We start from the raw sequence: 27,578 nt of genomic DNA, 5'->3' as shown, positions 1-27,578 counted from the left end.
AAGAGCTTTTAGCTATTAAAAACGTTCATAGTTTATAAAAAAACTTTTATCCATTTTACACTTATACATTAATAACTAAGTTATAAACTTTCTAAGTGTTTGTAAAACTCTTGGATGAAAATACAGGCATAAATCTTCATGACCTTGGATTAGGAAATAGATTCTTAGATATGGCTCTTACAGCACAAGCAATAACAACAAAAATAGACAAATTAGACATCATCAAAATTAAAAATGTTTGTACTTCAAAGGGCACCATCAAGAAAGTAAAAAGACAACCCACACAATGGGAGAGAATTTTTGCAAATCATAAGGAACTTGCATCTAGAATACATAACTCTTACCACTCAACAGCAAAAACTTAACCCAATTAAAAAATGGGCAAAGGATTTGAATAGACATTTATCCAAAGATGGTGTCTAAATGGCTAATAAGCACATGAAAAGATGCTCAACATTATTTGCCATCAGGGAAATGCAAATCAAAAACCACAAATTAACACCTACTAGAATGGCTATAATAAGAAAAAAGACAGATAATAACAACTGTTGGTGAAGATGTGGAGACATTGGAACATTCATACCCTGTTGGTGGGAAGGTAAAATCATGCAGCCACTTTGGAAAGCAGGCTGACAGTTCCTTAAATGGTTAAACATAGAGCTACCATATGCTTCAGCAATTCCATTCCTAGATATATACACAGAGAATTGAAAATATGTCCACACAAAAATGCACATGAACGTTCATAGCAGCATTACTCACAATAGACAAAAAATGGAAACCCAAATGTCCATCAGCTGATGAATGGATAAATGAAGGTGGTATATCCATAAAATGGAATGTTGTTTGACAATAAAAAAAAGAGTGAAGAACTGATCAGGCTACAATATGGATGAGCCTTGAGAACATTATGCTAAGTAAAACAATCAGTCACAAAAGACTACATTTTGTATGCCTCCATTTACACGAAATGTCCACAATTGGCAAACCTACAGAGACTGAAAGTAGATTAGCCATTGACTAAGGCTGAGAGAGGAGTTTGGGGAGGAACTGGAATCAATAGGGAGTGACAGCTAATAGGTGTGGAGTTTCTTTTGTGGAAATGAAAATATTCTAAAATTAGATTGTGAATATACTAAAAACCACTGAACTGTACACTTCAGACAGGTTAATTGTATGGTATGTGAATTATATTTTAATAATGCTGTTAATTTTTTAAAAAGTCAGACTGAGTTCTCAGGGAGCAGGAACTAGGGTATGGGATGCTGATGGTGTCAGAGAAGGGGGACCAAAATCAAAAATCAAGTCAGTAGTAAACAAAAGTTCTGCTTCCAACCACCACTCCCCCAGTCTGGTGTCTGTTTCTCTCCTGGAGCCCTTACTTTTAGACTTTGGTCCCAACCTGGACAGGAAGGAGGCCTGGGGTCTGTGCTTGTCCTGCTATGGGAATGGGTATGAGCAGTGAGTGTCCCTGGTCAAACTGGTGCCCTCTTCCTGCAGCCATGACACCCTCGTCCCTGCTGTTGCCATGTGCACACTTCTCACCTTGTTCTGCTTTGGAGAACCAGCATGAGGGCCTGGACATGACAACACTGTGTGAGGCCCCTGACACCAAGGGGATACCTCCAACTTCTGCTCCAGGTGCTACCTGGTGTACCAGTCCTGGGCTATGGCCAGGTACTTCAGAGTCCCCCATGACTGGCATGTGCATCTGGAGATGGGCTGCACATGGACACTTCCTAAGGCTGCCAACTTAGTGGCCTCCAAGTCCACAGATAATAGGATGGGAAGGAGAATATGGTTCACTCTGATTTTTGGCTCTGTTTTGGCCCTAGTGGCTGGAATTTATAGTCCAGAATCAGTTCTTGGGTATCCTTCCAGAAATATCCTATAGGAATTTGAGTACTTATGAGTAATTCAACCCAAATAGGAGCATACTCTACAGTACTTTGCACTTCAGTTTTTTACTTGACATATTTTTTGGATATTGTTCAACAAGACAGATTGATAAGCCTCATTTTTTAAAAACAGTTAAGTAATGTATTTTATAGTGGCTTCATTAAGTTAGTCCTTTGCTAGTGGGCATATGGGGTGTTCACAGTTATCACAAATTTTGCTGCACCGAACAATCTTTTATCTTCAGTTTTGTCACAGAAGTGGGAAAAGAAATCTGTGGTGTAAATTCTTTGAGGTGTACTTGCTGAGTCAAAGAGTTTATGCATTTAACTATTTTTTAAAATGTGTGTTTGATTACTTTTTTTTCCCTCTTCCAGTTTTATTGGGATGTGACACAGCACTGTATGTTTAAGGTGTACAGCATAATGATTTAACTTACATACATCATGAAGCATTTAACTTTTGATAAACATCAAATCATCTTCCCAAGAAGCCATACCAATTTATACTAAATGTGGGGCCTCATTTTTGTTTTTTGAAAAATTACTTTGCAAGGTATGTAGCCATCCAGAGTATGGATATAACTGTAAAGTTATTTAACAGCCTATCCTTTTCCCACTGATTTGAATAATCATATTTATCATAAAATACATTCCCAGGAATAGGGCTGTTTTTGAAGCCTCTCCCTCACTTGGCTGATTAACTTACTCTTCTGTCATTATTTTCCTTTTATTCCAGTGCTTTGGTGTTTGATTATCTAGTGTGTCAAATACATCATCACTACTGTTGTTTTTTTTAAAAACATATTGTACAGGAATTTAGAATTTTTATGTTCTGTTAAAAAGTCCTTTTGAATGGCAATGAATTTAAGGATTAAACTGGGGAGAAGCAACATCTTTTAATAATCTTTCCATTCAGGTATACGATATGTCTTCATTTAGTTAGGTCTTGTATCCTTCAGGACAGAGATAGCATTTTCTTCATATAGATTTTGCATGTTTTCTGGTGAGGTTTAGTCTTTTGTAGTTTATGGGTTTTGTTGTTATTGTGAATGGGACCGCAAGTATATTTCCTAATTTGTTATTGCAATTTATAGGAAATATACTAACTTTGGGCCTCCGTTTATTATTTGTAAAAGGACAAAAGTAGAAGTACTTAGTAAAAGGTCAAGTATGGACTCAACAAAGTTAGATAGATTTGTTCATTACAGGACTTATCAGTGACTTTAATTACTTTGATTACCAAGAATCCCCAAGAAGGGTACAGGAATTTCCTGTACTTACTTAACCATGAAACCCTTGTCACAAGACATTCTGAAACATATTTGGAGAAAATGATGCACCCCAAAGACCCTTCTAGTTTCTAATTTGTCAGTCCAGGGATCTCCACTGAACCTTATCTAATGCCCAAACTCCCACTCACTTAGCCCCAACCAGAACACAGAAGACAACCCAATGTCAAAGTGAATACTTTAATGAATGCTGCTCAGAGAGCCATGTCTCTTACTAGCTGCTGCCAGCCTCCACTGTCCCCAGCTATTTGTCAGGAGGGTGAGCTAGCTGCCTGGGGTGCAGAGATGGATCTGGAGTCTAAAGAGCGAGCTGGGACAAAGGGATGTTCGGGAGGCACCCTGTAGGGGCTCAGCTCCCAGGAGTGTGGCGGAGGGGGCATGGGCCTCAGGCTGGCCCCTCTTCAGGCATTCCTAGCAAAGCCACAAGAGGCTCGAGGGGTGTGGGGGTCCCGATGGGCACAGGGTGGGTGCGTTCGTGCTTGCGCAGGTCACTGGCACTCAAGAAAGCCTTGGGGCAGTGAGGGCAGGTGTAGGGGCGCACAGAGCTGTGGGTGCGGCTGTGCTTGCGCAGCCCAGCCCGATCTGAGAAGCTCTTGCCGCACTGTGTGCAGGGAAAGGGCCGGAGCTCTGGGTGTGAACGCTCGTGCCGTCGCAGCAACGTCAGCGTGGAGAACATCTCCTTGCACTCCCGGCACACAAACTGTGGTGGTTTCTCGTCCACCTCCTCACCCCCGACCTCGCCTGCCGCCCCCAAGGGACCAGGAGCCTCCCCAACCCCAGCATCTTGGCACTCCACGTGCTCCACTGTCATGCCCACAACTTGCCACTGGGTGGCCACCACACCACCGGATTCTGAGGGCAGCCCCAGCAGCCCAGCTGGAGGGTCTCCTAGCCCCGTCCCTGCTGCCGGGGCCGTGGAGCCCTCCCCTGCCACGCTGACGGGCAGCGCCAGCCCCACTACCAGCTCCTGTTGTGGGGGCGCCCCTGCGGCCTCGCTACTTCGATGGGTCCGCTCATGCTTCCTTAGGCTTGACGAGACCACGAAGGACTTTCCGCAGGCGTTGCAGTGGAAAGGGCGCTCACCTGAGTGCACCCGGCTGTGCTTCGTGAGACTGGCCCGCTCCGCGAAGGCCCGCCCGCACTCTTCGCAGCGGAAGGGCCGTTGGCCCGAATGCACCAACGCGTGCCTCTTGAGGTCCCAGGACGCCACAAACGTCTTGTCACACTGCAGGCACTTGAACGGCCGGTCGCCAGTGTGTACCCGTCGGTGCATTGCCAGGTCGGCCGGCTGCCGGAAGTCCTTGCCGCACTTCTCGCAGCGGTAGGGCTTCACGCCCTCATGCGCCCGCTGGTGACGCCGGAAGCTCGAGGGGTCGGAGAACATGCGGCCGCAGCGCGGGCACAGGAAGGGCTTCTCGCCCGAGTGAGTGCGCTCGTGGCTCTGGTAGGAGCTAAGCTGAGTGAAGCCCTTGCCACAGGCCGGGCATCGGTAGGGCTTCTGCGCCGCATGGATGCGCTGGTGGCACGTAAGCGAGGATGAGCGGGAGAAGCTCTTCCCGCACTCTGAGCAGAGGAAGGGGCGCTCACCCGTGTGGGACCTGTGGAAGGGCGGAGGCCCAGCATGAGGGTGGCGGCCCATCACCTGACCCCGCTACCTGTCTGCACGGTAAGTTAGGGCCCCTTAACATCGCTGGGGCTTTGGCCTAATCCCCTAAGGGCCACAGGGCTGTGCCCCAGAGTAAGATACCTTCAGGCCGGGCGTCTAGGTTCCAGACCCATCTGTACACACAACACATCAGGCCCCACTCGCTCCTCCTGGACTCCATTAGAGACCCTCTGAGCCGCCCAACTTCAAGCCCCGCCCCCTGTGGTCCAGGAACCCAGGCCAATCAGACCCTAGTTCCACCCTCCCCGATAGTTCCGCCCCACTCATCTTCCTATTGGCTCATTCTGCTCTGTGGAACTCAATACCTCCACCCTATTGGTACACGCAGCCCAACCCCTTCAGCCGCCCACCACCCAGCCCCACGCCCTCACCGCTCGTGGTTGCGAAGGTCCTTGAGCTCAGCGTAGGCTTTGCCACAGCGCTCGCAGCTGTACGGCCGCAGGCCGGCATGTGTCCGCCGGTGCTTGCGGAACACCGAGGGGTCGGCGAAGCTCTTGCCACAGTCGGCACAGGCGTAGGGCCGCTCACCCGTGTGACCTCGCTGGTGGATCTTGAGCTTGGAGAGCGCGCCATAGGCCTTGGGGCAGTGCGCACAGCGGAAGGGCAGCTCACCGGCGTGGGAGGCCAGGTGCACCCGCAGGCACACAGGCTGCATGAAGCGCCGGCCGCACTCAGGGCAAGGGAAGGGCTTCTCACCTGTGTGGCTGCGACCATGACTGCGCAACTCAGGTGCCGTTTTGTAGGCCTTGGGGCACAGCGGACACGCATAGGGCCGAGGCTTAGCCGCTGCACCTGACACCTTGTCCCCACTGGCATCCTCCACTTTGGGGTCTGTCTCTGGCTTCAGCTTCACCTCGGCCACCTCCTCTGCGCAGTCTGCAGGCCCATGTGTGGCAGCGTGGCGTGCTGCTCGGGGTGCATTCGGAAACGTCTTGGTACAGGACAGGCACTTATAGCGGCGGCCAGCGCGTTTATAGCCAGGGGCTGGGGACCGGTCCTCCACAGACTCTACCTCCATGGCCTTGGTGGGCGGGGCTTCTGTGAGAGAGGCAATGTTAGGCAGAAGCCACACCCCTTTCCCATTCGCCAAGGCCGATCTCCTTACCAAAGCCCTCTGAGGCCTCAGAGAGAACTCTGTCTTATCTGCATTCCCCACACAGGATGCACATCCTTCCTTACAAACATTCCTGCCTCTCTGAGCTCAAGTTTCCTCTCCAGTCTGTTCATTGATGAAAGAAGCTCCACCAGGTGACCTCAGAGAAGCTAAGAGAGGGGGCTGGTGTCTTCAGAAGGTTCACCTGAACTTCCCTCCCCAGCCTCTAGGCTTTTCCAAACCCTGTAGCATTCCCAGAAGGCCCAGGCTCCATTCATCTCACCATCTTCCTTCTTCAGTTCAGAGGCCAAGACCTATGCAAGGATGCAGACACGGAGGCTACCCAGATGTGGATCTGGGCTGAAGGTCTCCAAGTGCCCAGGGAAGACAGAGGTAGGTCCCGAAAAGGGCAGAGCCAGTGGGCTAAATGTAGTGATTAGCACCATCTGTCTGGAAGGGGTAGGTCCCTAGTGTGTATATTTTGTCTTTTCCTTCTGGTTGGTTAGCTTTCACAGGCAGCAACTGTTCACACAGAATTCTGGCCTTGCACAGATGTAAGGTACTCCACCCCAGATAGGAATCCTGGTCCACCCTCTGCTGTGGAATGGCTGTATGGTTCTTGCTCCCATAGCTCTGGTAATGGGGAGCTCAGTTACTCTCAAGGCAGCTTGAGCCATTGCTAGCAGAAGTTAGAAGCCTCTGACTCATACTCAATGCATCTGCTCTAGCCTGGCCTCCTGGGACACTGGCCCTAGCTAAGGCCTCTTCTTTCTCGGTTCAGAGCCCATACACCCTCCACCCAGCTGCTCCTGGGGATCATGGCTGGGAGGAAATAGGATTAACGGCTGCATTAGTCTTAACACCAGCTCATCCTCCCTAGGGGATGAAGGGAAGAGGATTATGGCAGATCCACTTAAGGAGTGCTTGCAGCAGCTGCTGGGGGCAGAAGGGTGGGGGGGAAGGTCAGTGTTATAGAGAGGGGAGGGGAGCCAGGTGTGCCCAGAAGCTGAGCTGGGAGGCATGAGGCCTGGATTCTCGTGCTCCTTTTCAGGCCTGTTTCTTCATCTGTACATATCAGGTGTTGGTGGCTTCTAAGTTATGACCCAGGAAGGACACAGGAGCCCTTGGGGTGAGTGGCAAAGGCTGTATCATTAGAATCAAAATCCTTCTGCCTGGTGGCCCTGCCTCAGTCCCCCACCCCTACACACACAATCTACTGTGCATAGGCAGCCAGAGTCTTCTTCCTGAAGTACCATGTGATGATGCTCTGTCCTCCGCTCAAGAACTTTCCATGGCACCATCTTATCACGCAAGATTCCAGGCCCTTCCTGGCTGTTACAAATCCTTCCTTTGAGCCTCACTTCCCAAAAGAAGCTCTTCTTTCTCCTTTGGTTTTTTGGTCCCCTTCCCACACAATTCTTTTCTACCCTCAGCTTGTTTTTTTCACTTTTCCTACTAAATCCTGAGGCTGGAAGATAAGTTGAAGGGCTTGAGGCCCAACCTTCCCCATGGCTTGAATTCCCCCTACAGTTTCTAGGGGAAACTGTATCTCTGGATGAGGCCCTCACTACCTCCCTTCCAGGCTATCTCTGGACAATCTGACAGATAAAGTTTTTCCTCAATAAAAATGGTAGCTCACATGTACTGAGCACCTACCTGTTAAATAACAGGCTATATCCTGAGTCTTTACATGTATTAACCCACTTGATCTTCATGTCAGCACCATGAGAAAAGTTCTATTATCACTCACTTTCATTGATGAGGGAACTGAGGCCCAGAGAAACAATACAGCATTGTAGTTAAGTGCAGTCTCTGAAGCTAAACTGCCTGGCTTCCAATCTCACCTCCCTCACAGAAAAGCTGTGACCTTGTGTAATTTCCTTCACGCCGTAGGAGCTCAGTTTTCTCATCTGAAAAATGGAGGTAATAATAGTACTTACTTCACAGGGTCGGGTGAGGGCTGAGTGAGATAAGAATAATTACTGCTCTCAATTACTGAATCTTCTCAGAGCCAGACACTCTGCTGAGTGTGCTACCTTATTCTCTCATAGCTTCCTGAGATAGGGATTACTGTCCTCATTTTACAAATAAACTGAGGTTCCAAGGGGGTCAGTGATTAACCCATGATCACACAGCTAGTATGTCATGCGGCTGGGACTTGAATCCAGGTGTTTAATTTGCCTGGCGTTACTGGGCCCTCCCAGACTTGTCTGCTGCCTGGGCCAGTCCCACAGTGACTAGAACCCTGAGCCTTCAGGGTTTCCCCGCTGCCTTCTCCCATGGGAAAACTCTTTTGCATCCTTCAAATACACCTTCAGGTTACACTTTTGTCTTCTCTCATCCCATAGAACTGCCTGGAAACCAGAGCCACCATCTTTATGTTTCTGTTTTCCTCTCAGAGGGCTGGACCCATGGGTTCTGAGCTCTGGGCCACTGTTTTCTTACCTGTGAGCCAGAAACCAGATAGCTGAAGGGGTAAATCCCTCCTCTGAAGGCACTTCCTAGGGGAAATGGTAGGGGAGTCCCAGGTTGGTCCCAGCAGGCCCCAGCTCCATGAAGTAGAGGGCCAGGTTGGTTAGGGCCCTGTCCAAAACCCCACCATCAACTCCTCACTTCACTGTTCATGAAGGAATCTTCCACCCACCCACCACTCCCTAGAGTGATTCTGTGAACTCCCTGCGTGACAATAATCATCCAGGGAGTGTGGGGTAGGACTCAGAAATCTACTCTCTGGGTCATTCCAACCAACACTTAACACTTAAGAACCAAAGTTACATCCTTAGGTCTTCACAAGCTTCTAGGAGAGAGGCATTTTTACTAAGTCTCTTTTTCAGATGTGGAGATTAAGGCCCCCATAAGGGGGAAAAAACTTGCATTAAGGATACATAACTAGTCAAGGAGCCCAGACTCAAACTCAAGTCTTCAGGTCCCTGGGATGGGCTCTTTCTTTACTAGCCTTCATTTATTTAAGGTTTATCAGCCAAATCATGAGCCTTTCCACTGTTCCTGGGGACAAAGACCAGTATCTTTTTTCCGTGGCCAGCAAGGCTCTGAACTACAACTCACCTCCCACTCCTCTCCGCCTGGCTCACTACGTTCCACTCACACAGGTTCCCTTTTTTTCCGTCAAAGACCTAAATTCCTTCCCATCTCAGGCACTCTGCACTAGGAGTTTCCTCTGCTAGAAAAACGATTCCCCAGTTATCTTTATGTCGCTATCTCTCTGATTTCATTTGGGTCTCAGCTCCCTGCCACCTCCTTAAAGAAGGCTTTGCTGACCACCTTTCTTAATGCTATCTGCACTCCTGCTGATCACTCTGTATCCGCCTCCTCTTTAATTTCCTTTATGTTGTTCAACTGGATAACAGTCCTTGCAAATTTACCTTGGCCCAGGTATCATTCTAAGCATTTTATGTGTACTACTCAAGCTAAGCCTCACAACCGTCTGGAAGTCTGTTATGGACTGAATACACGCATGCATGGAAGGAAAGCCATGTGAGAACTTAGAGACAAGGTGGCCATTCAGGAAAAGAGCCCTCACCAGGAATTGAATTAGCCAGCACCTTGATCTTGGACTTCCTAGCCTCCAGAACTATAAGAAATAAATGTCTGCTGTGTCTCCCAGTCTGTTATGGTTTTTTTGGTGGGGAGTTGTTGTTGTTTTTGTGGTAGCCCAGACTAAGTTAAAGAGGTCCCCCCCCTCATTTTACTGATAAGGATACTGAGGCACACAGCAGTGAAGTAACTAATCATGGTCACAGCCAGTATTCAAAGCCAGGTGGTCTGCCTCCCAAACATCTGCTCTCTGTCCTCTGATTATCACTTTGCTAGTACTTAGACATTTTGTGGTTCAGTTGTTAATTCTCTGTCTCCAGCCCAAGAGTCTAGGCTGGCAAAGAGCCAAGAACCTTTATTATTCTGTACCCTTTACACACAGAACCATGCTTGGTGCCCCAAAACAAACTGAGACGGTATTTGAACCCAAGTCTATAGCCTCTGCCTCCCCCATAGTAGGAGTTTGTGAGAATGTCGGTCAACAATTATTTATTAACTGAATTTCTCTGCCTCTCCCAGTTCACAAAGTCCAAAAATCCCCCCTGTATCCCACAATGGATTCATTGCTTTAGTGAGGGAGACTTGTCTTTGGTTTACTATTGGACTCTTATGAGGGGAACGACGTCCTGCTGTCTGAATAGGCTCTAAATGCCAGGGATGCAGAGATTTACTTCCCAGAGAGTTTAGCCTAGAACCCTGTGGCAGGGATGAGGTGAAGAGCCACTTTTTATCCTCTCTGTTCCTCGGTCTCCCCATGTCTAAACAAGTAGTCACCAATAGGTCTCACAGGCCATGAGAGATCTGGTGAGATGGCAGAAGGGAACTGTGAACTATGCAGAGATGACAGCTAATCATCTCCTAGGCATCCAATCTGGTTAGTCCACAACCTAATCCCAGTCTACTTTTCCAGCCTCACCTCCAGCGGCAGGGTGCCGCTCCTGACAGCGACCTTAGCTCCAGGCACAATTTTAAAACTTCCCCACCTAAATGCATCTCCACAGGTAGTTCTCATTGCCTTCTCCCGTGGGAAAACTCATTTGCATCCTTCAAATACCTGCTTCCCCAGTGCCCTCAGGAATACTTAATAGGCAGTAGAGATAAGGGCGCCACGGCACTCTGAGCCTGTTTCCTTATCAGTAAATTGGGGTCTCTGAGGGATGCAGGAGTTTGAAGGGCGTTAGGGTCGAGAGCTGCGGAAACCCTGCCCTTCTCGTTCCCTGTCGGGGCCCCCGCCAGACAGACAGCCCCGCAGGGCAGGGCCCTGGCTGACTCTTCTCGAAGAAGGCCCTTCATCGGAGACTGTGGCAAGAAGGAGTGAACGAAGAATGACAGAATGAACAAATGAATGGACCAAAGGCCGACTGTGGACAAAGGCCTGCAAGATGGCGTTCTCTAGGACCGCGGGAGGGGCGGCCAGGACCTCGGCCGGGGAGGGGGGCTGCAGGCGCCGAGGACCGTGCTAGGCGGGCCGCGCGCCTGGGACAAAAGCCCGCAACATGGCGTGCTCTAGGACCCCCGGGCCCGCAACGCGCAAGGCGGGCAGCCGTGCCGGCGGAGGCCAGGCGTCCGCTGCAGCCGGTCCGCCGGGACAGCCGGCGGGTTCTAGGACCCGCTGGGCCCAGAGCCCGCCCGCGCCCTCCCGGGGCCGCACTCCTCCCGCCCCGCCCGCGCCGCTCGCGCCAGGACAACCCCATCCGCCCTCTGCACCCACAGGGAAACTGAGGCCCGCTCGGGTTGCGTCCGCATTGGGGCTGCCCGGGGGTCCCTGCGGCTTCCCGCCAGCGTTTCCTACCTGAACGGACTTGGGCTGGCTTCGTGGCGTCAGCGGCAGCTCCTCTCATCGACGGATCCCGGGACACAACCAGGGAGGGGCAGGCGCTAGGACCCAGCGGGCGGGGTGGAGGGTGAGGGAGAGGAGGCGGGGCCGGCGAGCGGAAGTGGAAGGGAGCTTTCCCGGCTAGGGAGGAAAGCAAAGTTTCCGAAGCACTCCCAGTTGAAGGTGGCGGAAAAACAGCTTGCAAGGGGGTCTCTGTGGGTGCTAATGACAAGGTACACCAGACAGGCTTACGGGATGCAGCAGCTATTGCTAGCCTGGGGCTAGATCTCCATGAACTAGAAGGTGGGAGGACAGAAAGGCCATGTTCAAGATTTGTAGTACCGAAATCAGCTTATATTCCACAACATTTCCCTTAAGAACAAGGAGTGACTGAAGCTTCCTACGTCTGTCTTGGGAAGTTTTTCAGGCAGCCCCCCACTTTCGTGCAGTGTCTCTAAATTACTGAGACCAGGTCTGCAGAACCCTTTTTTTCCCCTCTTCTGCGCTCAGCCAGCATGCACCGGAACGATTTTAGCGGCTCTTCCCGGAAGTGTGGCTAAGGTTAGTGCAGAAACAACGCAGCATTCTGACCTACGTGGGCGGGGTCAGAGTCGCGCGTCAGCGGCTTTTTACCCAGCGCCGGAAGTGTGTTTGTGTGGAACCGCTGCTTGGAGGCGGGACAGAAGTATTCTCAAGGCGGAAGTTTCGCGGGGAAGCTTTTGAGGCCAGGACACTTCCTGTTTCCTAGTAACAATAGGAAGTGTCCGCGGAGCTGGGGGTAGACTTCTGGCTCGTGCCAGCTGCGTCCTCTTTCCTCTACCTCCTTCTTTCTCCCCCTCTTTTATCCCTCTTTACCTCTCCTCCCACCTCCCAGGAGCCCTGGCGGAGAGTGCGTGTGTGGGAGCGCGAGAGACCCCCACAGCCACCCCTGGGGCGCGCGGCTGCAGTTAGGGTGAGGGTCCCAGTGCGCAGGCGCACTCCCGTTCGCGGTCCCCAACGGACGCACCCGCGGCGGGAACGAGAAGGGGCCACTGGTGCGAGGTAGGGGTCCTAAAAGAAAATTGGCCAAGGAGATAAGTGAGGCAAGTGGACCTCTTTGGTGGTTGATTAGGAGAGGGGACTCTTGAACGAAGGACCTTTGTGAGGTGAGAATTATGGGAGCAGGTTCAGTAAGGGGTTTAGAGTCGGAGATAGGAGTTGTATTAGGGACCCATGGATATGAAGAGTCAGAGTCAGAGAAGGCCAAGGTGATGTAGGAGTCATGGGGGCCTGTTATGGAAAGAGCAAGGGCTTTGGAAAGATTGAGTCAGTGAGTTTGCTCATATGTAAACTGAGATAACAGAGACAATTGCTGTGTGTTGTGAAGATTGACACAACGGATATTCTTTACTTAGCATAGTGCCTGGCACTTGGTAATGCTTAGGTAGCACAGGCTGCTGTTGTCATCAGTATTATGAGAGGAGGTAGAAGGAAAAATGAGAAGGGATGGTGGGGGTAAAGCATGAGAAAGAGAAAGAAAGGAGGTGAAGAACCAGAAATGGATGGAATTTCCAAGATGGAAAATAGTTTGGGATCCAGGGAACCCAAGAGAATCTTTCAGAAAGGAGACTTTGTGGCCTTGAAAGGAGTAGGGGAGGTTGGGAAACAAGCCAGCCCTTCCTCTGAAGGTGGCCTCCTAACCTCACCGCTCAGTTCCTTCAGCTGTCAACTGCAGAAAGAAGCTGCTTTTTCAGTGCCTCTAGGCTACTCTGTTTATTTGGGGAATGAAGAAGGGAGGCTTGGACTTATCTTATTGAAAATCCTAGAAAAGGCTCAGGTTTCCTTTTAAGACATCACAGAAGATAGGTTGTTTGTTTCAGGACTACAGAGAGCAGAGAGTTAGGGACAGTAAGACATTTTTCAGAATAGGTCTGTGATCAGAGATAGATTTCATTCCTCTAGATGTTAGTTTCCTCATCTATACCTCTCTCTAGGGGTGAGTTAGGTCTAGGGGAGCTTCCATATTTGAGGAGCTTGTGTGCAGGGAAGCTTTAAATGGTGGTGCTTCCAGAACAGATCTAGTAGGAAGCCAGTCTCTGGGCATTGCTGCATAGGGGACCTCTCTGTGACCTCTGGTGAACTTGTTGCTCATAGAACCAAGAGGCAAAGTTAACTCAAGCCTTCTTTCTGACCACTACCTCCTCTTCCTAGGCCTTGGACCATCCACCAGAGGAAGATGCTGCTGCCACCTGCCTGCTCTTCCTGAACCTCCAGGTTTCTGCCACACTGCCCCATGGAGGACACGCCCACCTCACTTAGTTGCTCAGACTGTCAGCGCCACTTTCCTAGCCTCCCGGAACTGTCACGGCACCGCGAACTGCTCCATCCGTCTTCTAATCAAGACAGTGAGGAGGTCGACAGCATCCCTCGGCCCTACCGCTGTCAGCAGTGTGGGCGGGGCTACCGTCACCCAGGGAGCCTGGTCAACCACCGCCGAACCCACGAGACTGGTCTTTTCCCCTGTACCACCTGTGGCAAGGACTTCACCAATCCCATGGCCCTCAAAAGCCACATGAGGACTCATGCTCCTGAAGGCCGCCGCCGGCGCAGGCCCCCCCGCCCCAAGGAAGCCACTCCACACCTCCAGGGGGAGACAATGTCCACTGACTCCTGGGGCCAGAGGCTTGGCCCTAGGGAAGGCTGGGAAAACCAGAAAAAACACACTGAAGAGACACTTGGCTCTGAGTCTGGGCCTGACCCTAGGGCAGCTCTGGGCACTTGGGAGGATCCACCTTCCAGACTAGGAGAAGGCTGGGAAAGCCAGCCAGATCCTGAGGAAGGCGCAGAGGGCTGGGGGCCCACCACCAACTCTGCCAGAGACCCACCACTCCCCACCCCAGCTAGCAGTCTCCTTAGCAATTTGGAACAGTATTTGGCTGAATCAGTAGTGAATTTCACTGGGGTCCAGGAGCCCACCCAGTCCCCTCCTGCTGAGGAGGAGCGGCGGTACAAGTGCAGTCAATGTGGCAAGACCTACAAACATGCCGGGAGCCTCACCAACCACCGCCAGAGCCACACCCTGGGTGTTTACCCTTGTGCCATCTGCTTCAAGGAGTTCTCTAACCTCATGGCTCTGAAGAACCACTCCCGACTCCATGCCCAGTATCGGCCTTACCAGTGTCCCCACTGCCCCCGCGCCTTCCGGCTCCCCCGAGAGCTGCTGGAACACCAGCAGTCACATGAGGGTGAAAGTCAAGAGCGGCTGTGGGAGGAGAAAGGGATGCCCACCACCAATGGACACACAGACGAGAGCAGCCAGGACCAACTCCCTGGTACACGGATGCTGAATGGCTCCAGGGAGCTGGAGGACAGCGGCCTGGAGGAGTACCGGCCTTTCCGCTGTGGGGACTGTGGCCGTACCTACCGCCATGCTGGAAGCCTCATTAACCATCGCAAGAGCCACCAGACAGGTGTCTATCCCTGCACCATCTGTTCTAAGCAGCTGTTCAACGCAGCTGCCCTCAAAAACCATGTGCGGGCTCATCACAGACCCCAGCAAGGAGCTGGAGAGGATGGGCAGCCATCGATGCTGCCAGCTCCCCTGCCCCTGGCTGAGACCACCCACCAAGAGAAAGATGTACCCCCTACCACTGTGGACCACCGCCCCTATAAGTGCATTGAGTGTGGTCGGGCTTACCGCCACCGGGGGAGCCTGGTGAACCACCGCCACAGCCATCGGACAGGAGAGTACCAGTGCTCGCTCTGTCCCCGTAAGTACCCCAACCTTATGGCCCTGCGCAACCACGTGCGGGTACATTGCAAGGCTGCCCGCCGCAGCGCAGGCTCAGGGGCTGAAGGTCCCCCCAGCCACCTTAAGGTGGAACTCCCGCCCAACCCAATGGGAGCAGAGGCAGCCCCACACACAGATCAGGGGCCTGGGTGCAAACATGAAGGGACGACCACTGATGTTCCCCCAGCAGCAGATCGGACTGCACCACAGATATGTAGCGTGTGTGGAATGCTCTTTGAAGACCCTGAGAGCCTTGAACGTCATGGCCAGACCCACGGCAATGGGGAGGACAGCAGGACGGAGACCAGGGTGTCGCCTCCTCGGACATTTGCCTGCCGAGACTGTGGAAAAAGCTATCGCCACTCAGGCAGCCTCATCAACCACCGGCAGACCCACCAGACAGGAGACTTCAGTTGCGGGGCCTGTGCCAAACACTTCCACACCATGGCTGCCATGAAGAACCACTTGCGTCGCCACAGTCGACGGCGGAGCAGGCGGCACCGGAGGCGGGCCAGCAGCACCAGCGGCAGTGGGGGAGAAGCCAAACTCCCGTCAGGTGGAAACTGGGCAACAGAGCTGGTGGAAGACAGTGAGGGCCTGGACTGTCCCCGAGACCCTCTGGGGGAAAGTCCTAGAGGAGTCGAAGGCAACATGAAAAGTGATGGGGGCTGTTTGCCGGTTGCAGCTGAAAGGGACGAATGTGGGCTTGAGAGGGATGAGGCCTGTTTCCAGGGTGATAAAGAGAGCAGAGGCACTGAGGAAGGCCTGGAAAGGAAGGAGGCCTGTTTCCTTGACAACTTGGACATCCCAAGCGGTGAGGAAAGCAGTGAGACTCGCTTCTGTGATGGCCTCCCTGGGGTAGAGGAAGATCAGAAACCAGCCACTGGCCAGTCCAGCTCCCCTCCCTGCTCTGCCGAAGCCGCTGATGGCTGGCAGGCTGAGGTCTCCCACACATGTTCTGACTGTGGGCATTCTTTCCCCCATGCCACCAGCCTGCTGAGCCACAGGCCCTGTCACCCACCGGGCATCTATCAGTGCTCCCTCTGCCCAAAGGAGTTTGACTCCCTGCCTGCCCTGCGCAGCCACTTCCAGAAACACGGGCCTGGGGAGGCAGCTTCAGCACAGCCTTTCCTTTGCTGCCTCTGCGGCATGATCTTCCCTGGGCGGGCTGGCTACAGGCTTCACCGGCGCCAGGCTCATGACTCTTCTGGCATGACTGAGGGCTCGGAGGAAGAGGGGGAAGAGGAAGGAGCAGCAGGGGCAGCCTCCACCCACAGCCCCCCACTGCAGTTCTCGGAAGCAGAGCTGCTGAATCAGCTGCAGCGGGAGGTGGAGGCACTGGATGGAGCCGGTTATGGACACATCTGTGGCTGCTGTGGTCAGACATATGATGACCTAGGGAGCCTGGAGCGTCACCACCAAAGCCAGAGTTCTGGAAATACTACAGATGAGGTTCCCAGCTTCATTCATCACCCGGGAGAGTCAGGTGATGCCACAGGGATGGTTGCAGATGGCGTCTTTGAGGGCACGGTGACCTCTCTCTCTGGGGAGGGTGAAGACACAAAGTCTGGAGAGGGGGTAGGTGCTGCGCTTGCAGACAGCCTTTGTGCACAGGGTGGAGAAAGTTCTCTGGAGGCCCAGCCCCGCCCCTTCCGCTGCAACCAGTGCGGCAAGACCTATCGCCATGGGGGCAGCTTGGTGAACCACCGGAAGATCCATCAGACCGGAGACTTCATCTGTCCCGTCTGCTCCCGCTGCTACCCCAACCTGGCTGCCTACCGTAATCACCTGCGAAACCACCCACGCTGCAAAGGCTCTGAGCCCCAGGTGGGCCCCATCCCAGAGGCAGGAGGCAGCAGTGAGCCCCAGAACAGGGCAGAGGAGGGCCTTGGGCAGGTTGAAGTGGAGAAGTTCCAGAAAGAACTTAAAGTGGAGCCCCTGGAGGAGGTGGCAAGGGTGAAAGAAGAGGCCTGGGAGGAGACCACTGTGAAGGGGGAGGAGATGGAGCCGAGGTTGGAGACCGCAGAGAAGGGCTGCCAGACCGAGGCAAGCTCTGAACGGCCCTTCAGCTGCGAGGTGTGCGGCCGGTCCTACAAGCACGCTGGCAGCCTCATCAATCACCGACAGAGCCACCAGACCGGCCACTTTGGCTGCCAGGCCTGCTCCAAAGGCTTCTCAAACCTCATGTCCCTCAAGAACCACCGGCGCATCCACGCGGATCCCCGGCGCTTCCGCTGCACCGAGTGTGGGAAGGCCTTCCGCCTGCGGAAACAGCTGGCCAGCCACCAGCGAGTCCATGCTGAGCGTGGTGGGGGTGGGTGCACCCGAAAGCTGACTCGGGAAGATCGGCCCTTTCGCTGTGGGCAGTGTGGGCGGACCTACCGCCACGCCGGCAGCCTCCTGAACCACCGGCGGAGCCATGAGATGGGCCAGTATAGCTGCCCCACCTGCCCAAAGACCTACTCCAACCGCATGGCCCTGAAGGACCACCAGAGGCTGCATTCGGAGAGCCGGCGGCGGCGTGCTGGGCGGTCCCGGCGGGCAGCTGTGCGCTGTGCCCTCTGCGGCCGGGGCTTCCCTGGCCGGGGATCTCTGGAGCAACACCTGCGAGAGCATGAGGAGGAGACCAAAGGTGGTCAGGGAGGCCCAAATAGCCCAGAGGGCGGTGACCAGGGACTAGAAGACAGACTGGGTGGTACTGATTCGGTGCCCCAGTTGGAGGATGTAGCCACAAGGCCAGTGGAGCAGACTCAGAGCCCCATCAGGGCAGCAGGTTCAGAAGCCACAGATCCAATGTCCTGGGGCCCAGGGAAAGCAGATGGGTGGCAAGGGGACGGGGGATCCGTGAATCATGATGGAGACTGGGTTCCTGGGGGTCACGTACTGACCAAGCCAGAAGACAAGTCAGGGTACGGTGTCCCCAGGAGTCCTTGCCACCTTGGCAACAGCCAGCCCAATGGACCTAGTCTGTTTCCCATGGATAGCTGGGACAGTGGAGACAGCAGCCCTCAGCCCCAGCCAGAGAGCCACTCCTTTTCCTGCAGCCATTGTGGCAAGTCCTACTGCCAGTCGGAAGGCCCCTTGAATCATAACACCCACAAGACAGACCATCACTATTGCCTGCTCTGCTGTAAGGAGTTCCTGAATCCTGTGGCCACTAAGAATCACAGCCACAACCACATAGCTGACCAGACCTTTGCCTGCCCTGATTGTGGCAAGGTCTTTCAGTCCCACCATGAACTAGCCAGTCACCTGCAGACTCATGCTAGGGGCCTCAGTCAGATGCCACCCCAGATAGAGGAGGCCAGAGGTCCCAGAGCTGGGGCTGTGGAGGATGAAGTGGATCTCCCTGGTCAAGGGAAAGCCCAGAAGTCTCCATCAGAACCCCCTGGTGCCCCAGGAGAGAATGCCGGGAGAGCTAATGGAGGCCAAGGCATAAAGTCCACAGGGGCTGAGGATGAGGAGCGGCCCTTCCGCTGTGCCCAATGTGGGCGCTCCTACCGCCATGCTGGGAGCCTGCTGAACCACCAGAAGGCCCACACGACTGGACTCTATCCCTGTTCCCTCTGCCCCAAACTCCTCCCCAACCTGCTGTCCCTTAAGAACCACGGCAGGACCCACACGGACCCCAAGCGCCACCGCTGCAGCATCTGTGGCAAGGCCTTCCGGACAGCTGCCCGACTGGAGGGCCATGGGCGGGTCCATGCACCCCGGGAGGGGCCCTTCACCTGCTCCCATTGTCCTCGCCACTTCCGCCGCCGCATCAGCTTCCAGCAGCACCAGCAGCAGCACCAGGAGGAACGGACAGTGGCCAGCTCTGGTACGGGGGCATGACAGGGTGTGGGCATAGGATTGAAGGGTCCCAGAGGAGGTGGGGACACAGTGGAGGGTTAAAATTGGTCCCAAGGTGCGGGGGAAGCAAGTAGCAAGAGGATCACATGGGTCCCAGGGAGTGGCAGGGGGCTGGGATATGGAGAAAGCTAGTTTGAGGATGCTACCTTTTGAGCGGCTGAGATCTGAAGCCCTGGGTCAGGCGAATAGCATGGTGGGCTGGGGCAGTTGGGGGTGGCAGGGAGTGGTCAGGAGCTGCCCAGGCTCCTCTGCCTTGCTGGAGCCAAAGAGGAATGGTCTGTTTGGGGAGGGGAGGTAGCTGGGTACCATCTAGCTGCTATATCTGGAAACCCTCCTGAACCAGCCAGTTAAGTAATAACTTCCAGAGGAAAAGATGGTCTAGGGTCTGCTCCTTCCTAGAGTAGGCAAGGAGGCAGGGAATGAGGAACAGGGCATGGGAGTCCCCAGACTGGACCGCTTTGTGGCTTCCACGCCGACTTGGTCAGGGAAACTGGGTGGCTAGTTGGCACCCAGCTCCCTGTCCCTCTCCCTGCGTCTTATCTCTGCACCTCCTCTTTTCTTGGCAACTAGACCCTTGGCGCTTTCCCACCTATGTTGCCCCACGTCTCTTCTCCTTCCTGTTTTTCAATCCTCCTCTTCTTTCTTTGCTGCATATTTCCTTTTTATGATCCAATCAAATCACCCTTTTTACCTGCACACCCTGCTCCCCATCAGCACACCTTTAACTGGAACTGAGTCACAGATAATTGTTTCTTTGAAGCCAGGCTCAGCTGTAGTAACAGCAGTCATTAGCCCCTATCTCCTGTCCTCTATCAAGGGGACTCCCCACGAAAGGCACCTCGGCCCAGCCTCCACAAGGCTGTGGAGGAGTGGGACAGCCTGTTCCCTCAGCAGGTCCTGGTCTCGCTCTCCACCTCCTCTAGGGGCCCGTAGCCCTTCTCCCAGGGCCCCTTCCATTTAGTGGCCACCAAAGGTGGGTGTCCCTAAGATGGTGGGCCCTTGAAGGGAGACTGTCAGGGAAGGAGGGGACAGTGGTGAGATGCCCCTGAGAGCGCTGACAAGAGGACTTTCAGGATAAAAGATTTTTTGTGACCCTAAGGGAACGAGCGAGGAGCTAGTTAGCCAGGTCTGGGAAGATAATTGGGAGTTCTCATACAGGCCTCAGGGGCCATGGGCGATGGGGAGTGGCCTGCGGGGCTAGGGATGGGGGTACAAGTTGTATGGAGTTTGCCCCCTCAGTCAGTGACCTCCTCTCTCTCTCCCCAGGATCCCCAGAGGCACCAGCGGCAGGCAGAGGGGACCTGTCATTGCCCCCTCCACCCACCCCCACAGCCCCACACCTGGACCCTTCACCCCAGTGGCCTGCAGACCTAAGCTTCTCCCTCTGAACTTCAGTTCTCCAAAGATCAGAATGTGGGGTGGGGGGCAGGTTTGCAGGGAAAGGCTTGATCTCCTTGTTTTGCTCAGGAGTAGTTTGGGCATCCCCAGCTCTTTTCTCCTCTCACCTGGCGAAGAGGACCCAGATCTGGCTTCTTTCCCAAGGAGGGGGTGAGGTCTTCCTCCTGTCCTGTCCTTGAAGGACCCCCTTTCCCCCAGCCTTTGTCACCACCTTCTTCCCTGTGACCAGCTCTGCAAGTAACCCAGTGGCAGGCTCGGCCATGATGCTGGGCCCCCCTCACCAGCCAGATTCCAACACCAGGGAGAGGCAGATTCAGAGAGAGCCGCAGGTGGGAATGTTGCCTGTGGAAGGGGAGCCTTTTACTACAATTTGTAACTTATTTTCTAAAATCTATTTTGTAACAATTTATTTAAGTTTAAAAAAAAAAACAGGAAAATTGCTCCCCCCCAAAAAAGAAATTTTCAAAGTATGAGGCTGGTGTGATTGTTTCTGAGGGGATGAGGAATAGGGAAAGCTGGGGATGCCTGCGTCGGACTGCAGAGCTGGGTGTGGGGGAGCACCCACAGGCCTCGTCTCCCTGTCCTGCAGGGTGGGGAGCAGGGGCAGCTGCGGGTCGGGGCAGGCTCCTTCCTAGAGCCCATTGTGCCCACCTTTGGGCCTGCCTGGGTGTGTGTGTCAGGGGGATGGGGTAAGAGCATGGGAAAAGAGATGTGGGAATTGCTTCCCTGTAACTGCGGCGTCCCAGAGCCACCTGTCAACAGCCGGCTGGTTGGCCTGTCAAGGAGAGGAAGGAGGGTGGGGTTGATCTTGTCCTCACAGCTTCCCTCCCTCCCTCCAAGGAAGAGGTAGGCAGTGCTCCTTAGGCCCCATGACAGATGGGAAGAGTGAGGTTTGAAGAGGTCAAGAGGCGTGCTTCAAGTCAAACAGAGACGAAGAGCCAGGACTTGAATCCAGATAGGTCTGTCCTCTACTCCACCCCACCCAGGGAAGCTCCAGGTGGGTCAGGACAGATCCTGCCCTAGATCGAGGGAGAAGCGATCTGGAGAGGCAGATGTTGACAGGGAGGCCCCAGGGCCACATACTCGTGTTCACAGGGCAGCTTCCAGGCTCAATCTCAGGCTCTGGCTCCTCAGCGAAGTAGACCTGCCAGTCCAAACTGCTGACCCAGTTCTCATAGGTGGGGAGCGCCGCAAAGACAGCAGGCCTTGCAGGGCCTTGGCAGGCATCGCCAAAGCTGTGCAGCCCAGCCAGGAACCACGTGCCCCTCACCTCATGCACCAGCGGTGCCCCCGACAGGCCCTGTCAGGGGTTAAGGGACACTGAGTGACTTCCATTTCTCCCCAGGTAGCTGCAGGGGGCAGAAGGGGCCTGGGCTGAGGCTCTGGCTACTTGGGAGCCAGATGGCAGAAAGGCTGATTTAGGTGAAAGGTGGGTCTGAGCGCGAGCATGGCAGGAGGTCTGTTCATGAGTGGCAGCGTGAGGGGTCTGTGGAGTGAGGTTTGGGGGACTGGGGCTCACCTCGCAGCCAGGCGGCTCACCCACAACACTGGTACACACCATCCCTGACAGAATGGGGATGCTGTCGCTCCCAAGGGCCGCATGCAGGCGGCTACAGGCCCTGGGCCCCAAGATGGTCACAGGCACCGTCTGAGGGGAGCTGGTGCCTGCAGGACGAGGGAGAAGACCCAGCTGCCTCCATGGCCTGTAAACTGGATGCACAGCTGCTGGTGGCCCTGACCTACCTACATACCTGCTCCTTGGCGGGCTAGCCCCAGGACCCAGCCGCGTTCCCCATCAGGCAGGCGGTGGTCATCATAGGGCAGGCATAGGGGCCGCAGGCTGGGACCTAGTGTTACGGGCTGGGCCAGCAGCAGGAGGGCCACGTCGTAGCCCCCTTCCGGGTGGGTATACGCCCCATGCAGGATGACTTGCTTCAGGCCCCGCTCCTCTGGTTCAGCTGCCAGGCCTACAGTCCATTCCTCTGGGGTCTGGCGCCTGTGCAAGGACAGAGTTGACAGCACTGGGTGGCAGAGCTGCCGGCAAGGGTGCAGGCACAAAGATGAGGGAGACAGGGCTCACCCAATGAAGCAGTGGGCAGCAGTCAGCACCACCTCCTCTGACACTAGGGCTCCGCCACAGGCCAGCTTCCCTTGGTGCTTCAGCCTGGCGTCCCAGGGCCATGGGGAGGGAGCTCCTGCCCGAGGGCCTTCTCTCCTCAAGGATCCACAGGCTGAAACAGACAGATTACATCATCTGCCTTCTTGCTAAGTGCTCACTGCATGCCAGGCTCTGAGCTAAGCGTTTCCCACGTGCTATCAAATATCCTCACAATGTCCTTTTAAGCTGAATATTTGTTACCCTCATTACCAAAGTTATCCAAAGTTTCAGAGAGGTTAAGTGACTTTCCAGCTCAGTAACCACCAGCAGGTAGCCGACTAGGGATTCAAAACCCAGGGCCTAAGCTTTTAACCCCGATGGTCCAGTCTCATGGGAGTGGCCTGCTCATCCTTCCCCCACCCCACCTGTCTGCACCCCTCTGGGCTTGGACTGGCCCCAGAACTCCTGGCTCATTAGTGCTTCTCTTACCATCAAGACAGAGCTTCCTTCCTGGGAATTACTTTACATGCAATTTGCATGTTAGTCACTTAATGCCAAAATTAATGCCCGACTGAGCAGGAGCCCTACCCTGTCCAATCTTGCTGAGTCCCTGCTTGGAAATATGTAGCTTACCCCTAAACCATCAATCAGATCTCAGAAATCCCTCCTTACCCAAACTACAAGTGGATAAAGTTCCAAGGCGTCTATGCCTCTTAGCCTCAACGGGGCTCTTCCCATCCTAGGGGTGGAAAGGGGCCTTAAAAGCCTCTTCGTTAGCCCCTGGCAGTGTGTAGACACCCTGTACCAGTTCTCTATTCTGAGCTGAAATTTGTTCCACTGTGGCTTCCACTCACTGCCCGGAAGTCCTCATGCAGGCCTGGGGAAGGTCCCCACATGTCCCATTCCTAACACCTGCTGCTCATACCTACACAGCTGTCCTCATCACTGATCTCCGGGGTCTCAGGGTCCTGAGCTAGGAAGGCTGCCCCCTGAGCTCGAGCCTGCAGCCAGGAGCTGTGAGTAGCCGTGTTGGTCAGCAGCACAGGAGTGTCTTCCTGGGCACAGCTTGATGCGAAACTGATGATCCCAGCTTGAATCCAGTGTCCATCAGGTTCGCGGCACAGCACTGGGCCCCCGGAATCTCCCTGGAGCCAGGCAGTGTTGTCAAGGGCAGACACCTGAGCACCCACCCTGGGTGGACACCCTCTACCTGCGGTCCTCCCACCCGTCCCTGTGGATTGAGGCTAGGCTCCCTCCCCTTCTTGTCCCCTGTCATCCTCCTCAGACCTGACAGGGCCCCTGCACCCCGGGCTGGGGACCCCCACACAGCATCCCAGACCGGGCCGGGCTGGCCAGCAGCCGCTGGTGCAGCCGATTGTAGAGACAGTTACACGTAGGGCGGCTGATTAGACGCAGGTGCAGATTCCGTAGGGTCCTGGGAGCTGGCAAAAGAGAAGGGGTTGGGACCAGAGAGGGCTCTGTGGAGCAAGGGAGACAGGGAACAGGGACATTTGGCAGCTGAAGCTGTGTGACCCTGGGCAAGTTCCTCTCTGGGCTGTAGTCTGGGCCAGCACTTACCATCATTGGTGTCCTGATCCCAGCCAGTTGCCCAGCAGGAGGTCCCAAAGGGGAAGCGATGGGCAGGTTGGGGCAAGCAGATGGGTGTGTGGGCCACGGGGTGGGCAAGCTGTAACAGGGCCAGGTCTGAGCCCTGGCTATAGTGGTTATAGGCCCTGGGCAGCTGCAGAGCAGTCACCCCCACCTCCTCAGCCCCTGGGCTTAGCCCCTCACGCTGCAGAGATCCCAGAACAACTGACCAGGAGTTCAGTTCAGTCACTGCCGCCCTGGAAGGGGAGGGACAAGACCCAGGCATTGAGTGCAAAGGGGGACACCATGGGAGGCAGCACAAAGTAGGTGAAAGAAGGGCCAAAACCTGTGGCTTTAAGCAAAGTCTACCCTTCTCCCAACCTGTTTTCTCATTTGTAAGGCTTCTACCAAAAAGGTTGTTAATAGTTGTTGATAGTATGTACCTAGCACACAGCGTGTTTTTAATAAATGGTACTTCTTTATTCTAGGGGCAGGGCTCAGTCTTGTGGGGTTTGGGGACAAATCACCCACCCTGAAAGCCAGAAACCCTGTTTGACCGCAGCCATGACTCACTTTTCAAAGCAGTGGGCTGCAGTTAGGACCCAGGTGTCCGCCACCAGGGAGCCGCTGCAAATGTGGACCCCCTGCTGCCTCACACTGGCCTGCCACGGCCACTCGCCAGCCACCGTGTTGCCCTCCTGAGGCTCGGGGGGGCCGGGGCCACGCTGCCCGCATGCTGTGGACAGGTGTAGGTCAGGCTGACAGCAGGCCCCTGTTCTGCCCTCACCCCAGGCCCAACCCAGACCCGAGTATGACCCAGGCCCCATGGCCCCAGAGCTTACCACGCTGAGCTGCTAGAAGACCTGGGGAGAGAGCGACACAGGTGAGACTTGGGGGAGGGAGCCTCACCTGCCTGGCCCAGCCTTGGTGGAGGGGACAGGTTTGGGGGACTTGCCTGGGTCCTTGCCTATGACTCTGGGGCTACCTCACCAGCCCCTCCCAGAATGAAAATATTTATATGAGATCAAGAAACAGTTTTTATTGGAACCTATTCAGAGTGTACACTCAGTAATTAGTTCTCTCTTCGCTGTGCTCAGCACTCTTGGGCCCGAGGGGCAGGGCCTGGGGTTCATCTTGGGGCAAGGCCAGCCCTCCTCCAGGCTTCAGAACCCCCAACTCCTGCCCCTGCTGCTGAGTCAGGGAGGCAACCTGTGCATGTGGAGAGCATTAGCTTAATTGTGCCCTTGGCTGTGGAGGCCTAAGAGGAAGGATTAGAGGCCTGCGTCATGTCCAAGTTGGGGAGGGCGCCGAGAGATTGAGACTCACCCCACCCCTGTTCTGACAACTCAGACTCCCCCACCTTTCCAGAATCTGCCAGAGACTCTACCAAAGGGTTCCCTGCCCTGCCTTTTCCCCATCACAGACACACACAAACATGCCCATTGAACATCTGAGCCAGGAGAGGTGGGTAGTAGGTAAAGACAGGGAGACTGAGGCCAAAGGGCCCCAGAACTTGCCTAATGCCATTCTGGAAGTAGAGAGGTAGACGGGGGCACAGGGTGCACACAGGCGTAATGACAGTTCCCGCACATGTAGACTGTAATCCAGCTCAAGGAAGTCACACCCCTTTGGACACAGGTGGCCATATACACCTCCCCATGCACAGCCAGACACAGTTATGTGCCAAACTGTCACCCCACAGGCAGGCTCCCTTCACACACCTGCAGGGGCTGCTGGGGCAGAGGATGGCTTGTGAACCCCATACCACTTCCCACCCACCCAGATACGGGTGACTCACCCTCTACGAGGACCACCATTCCCAGGATGAGCAGCCTTGGTCCCCAGCTCTGCTTCATGCTGCTCCAGGGCACTCTGCCGCCTGTGCTCTGGTTCCTGGAGAAGCCACCTGGGTCTTCCTAGCTCCACCTTTGCTCCACCCCCAACTTGCTACGACTCAGGTGTCATTGCTTTTCTTGGGCTGGAAGGGAGCCAGCAGTTCCTAGCTCTGGGGCTGTGGTTGTGACCCTGGGCTCTTCACCACCTCTCCCTGAGCCTCTGCCATGCCCAGACTGGGTTCAAATCCCAGGTCCCCCACTGACTACTTGAGTGACCTTGGACAGCTAACCTGCCTGTGCCTTATCTGAAAAACTCAGAATTGTTGAACATAAAGATGTTTAGACCGAAGCCTGGCAGAGTAAACTTGCTCCCAGCATGGAAGCTGTTCCCCAGGAACAGGTGAAGGACCCTCCCAGTTCTCACTTTTCATTTCTGCTTCCCTGCCTCTCTCCCAGGCCTGGGTCCAACTGGATTTTGCATACCTTCCCCTGCTACGTTGCTTCAGAGGCAGGGTGTGCAGGGCTATATCGAGGTGCCAAGGCTGTTTCCTGCTAGGTATGACACCAGCAAATCTCAATGCCTCTCTGTCACCTTCCCGGGAGACAGGGTTACACCTCATAGGTGCTGGAAGACTCAATTAGGAGGGAAGAACACTTGGCGCACCCTTTCTCCCTTCCTGGCTTCTAACTTGGGACAGCCCAGACTGTTCAGGAACCCTGACCCCAACCCAGAGGCAGCTGTGGCTCCAATTAAGAGTACAGATACTGAAGCCAGATGGCCCTGATGGATTCAAGTCCTGAGGGCTCCCTAACCCCCTCCCCAAAACAAGCTGTGTGATCTTAGGCAAGTTACTTAGCCTCTCTGTACCTCAGTCTCCTCATCAAGATAGGGATACAGTCGGTCCTCTGTATCCACAGGTTCTGCATCTGTGGCGGATTCAACCAAACATAGATCAAAAAAAAAAAAAATCCAGAAAGTTCCAAAAAGCAAAACTTGAGTTTGCTGCATGCCAGCAACTAGTTACATAGCATTTACATTGTATTTACAACTATTCACATTGTATTAGATGTAAGTAATCTAGAGATGACTTTAAAGTATAACTTGAAGTATATGGGAGGATGTGTGCAGGGTATATGCAAATTCCATGTCATTTTCTATAAGGGACTTGAGCATCCTTGGATTTTGGTTTAGGGAGTGGGTAGGTCCTGGAACCAGTCCCCTGTGGATACCAAGGGGTGACTTTAATAATAATACCTACCTCATTCCGTTGCTATAAGGATTGAATGAGTCGACACATATCATGTTATTAAACAATGCTTCACATGTGGATGAGTGCTTAGTACACATTTGGAAAAACAAAACAAAACAAAACAAAACACTCACAACCTGCTCCTGGCCCTCTAGGGCCATCAAGACTGGCTTGAGGTGGCAAATAAGGCAGCTGGAGGGATTAAATTTAGACTATAGGAAAAATTTCCCAGCAAGCATGCACAGAATCAGAAGCGCAGCTCACCCTTGCAAATGCACGCTTGGCCCTCCCAGAAGACGAGGCCTGGCTTCTGTAGGCAGCAAGGACAAGCTGCCAGCCTGTTTCCTGGGGGTGGGGGCTGATGGCACCCCAGGTCTTGCTGACTCCACATCCTGGAGAAGGGACTAACCATCCTTCCCAGGTGGGCCCTCCTCTCCCTCTGACTCGTATTTTCTGGTCTGGTCCCAGAGGA

General features: G+C 54.1%; 3 protein-coding genes across 10 annotated transcripts; 1 reads left to right on the top strand and 2 right to left on the bottom strand.

Moving 5' to 3' along the window:
• Nucleotides 1-222: 222 nt before the first annotated feature.
• Nucleotides 223-11,427, bottom strand: ZNF668 (zinc finger protein 668). The gene is made up of 3 exons (XM_010972430.3): nucleotides 11,294-11,427; nucleotides 5,225-5,891; nucleotides 223-4,785 (listed from the first exon to the last, which is right to left on the bottom strand). Exons 1-3 carry the CDS (start codon nucleotides 11,340-11,342, stop codon nucleotides 3,573-3,575), a joined length of 1,929 nt encoding a protein of 642 aa, XP_010970732.1. The 5' UTR covers nucleotides 11,343-11,427; the 3' UTR covers nucleotides 223-3,572.
• ZNF646 (zinc finger protein 646) lies at nucleotides 11,427-20,806 on the top strand. Of its 5 annotated transcripts, none has more exons than XM_010972427.3 (3): nucleotides 11,427-11,550; nucleotides 13,508-18,906; nucleotides 20,205-20,806. In XM_010972427.3, the coding sequence occupies exons 2-3, from the start codon at nucleotides 13,590-13,592 to the stop codon at nucleotides 20,324-20,326; spliced, it is 5,439 nt and encodes a 1,812-aa protein (XP_010970729.2). In that variant the 5' UTR covers nucleotides 11,427-11,550; nucleotides 13,508-13,589; the 3' UTR covers nucleotides 20,327-20,806. The 5 variants fall into 5 exon arrangements, with proteins under 5 accessions (XP_010970729.2, XP_045364238.2, XP_010970728.2 ...); XM_045508282.2 differs by lacking the exon at nucleotides 11,427-11,550 and adding an exon at nucleotides 11,570-11,878; XM_010972426.3 differs by lacking the exon at nucleotides 11,427-11,550 and adding an exon at nucleotides 12,034-12,269.
• Nucleotides 20,727-27,504, bottom strand: PRSS53 (serine protease 53). Of its 4 annotated transcripts, none has more exons than XM_074346038.1 (13): nucleotides 27,371-27,504; nucleotides 26,725-26,783; nucleotides 25,820-25,914; nucleotides 24,864-24,884; nucleotides 24,595-24,757; nucleotides 24,013-24,278; nucleotides 23,722-23,912; nucleotides 23,360-23,579; nucleotides 22,417-22,567; nucleotides 22,088-22,332; nucleotides 21,856-22,001; nucleotides 21,420-21,636; nucleotides 20,727-21,111 (listed from the first exon to the last, which is right to left on the bottom strand). In XM_074346038.1, exons 2-13 carry the CDS (start codon nucleotides 26,781-26,783, stop codon nucleotides 21,092-21,094), a joined length of 1,794 nt encoding a protein of 597 aa, XP_074202139.1. In that variant the 5' UTR covers nucleotides 27,371-27,504; the 3' UTR covers nucleotides 20,727-21,091. The 4 variants fall into 4 exon arrangements, with proteins under 4 accessions (XP_074202139.1, XP_074202140.1, XP_045364245.1 ...); XM_074346039.1 differs by having other exon boundaries at nucleotides 25,820-25,999; nucleotides 27,371-27,494; XM_045508289.2 differs by lacking the exons at nucleotides 26,725-26,783; nucleotides 27,371-27,504 and having other exon boundaries at nucleotides 23,722-23,876.
• Nucleotides 27,505-27,578: the final 74 nt, after the last annotated feature.

Source organism: Camelus bactrianus, chromosome 18 (genome assembly GCF_048773025.1).
Source record: "Camelus bactrianus isolate YW-2024 breed Bactrian camel chromosome 18, ASM4877302v1, whole genome shotgun sequence".
Taxonomy (NCBI): Eukaryota; Metazoa; Chordata; class Mammalia; order Artiodactyla; family Camelidae; genus Camelus; species Camelus bactrianus.
The sequence above is the reverse complement of the archived record's forward strand: the minus strand, read 5'-3'. Positions and strand labels throughout refer to the sequence as shown.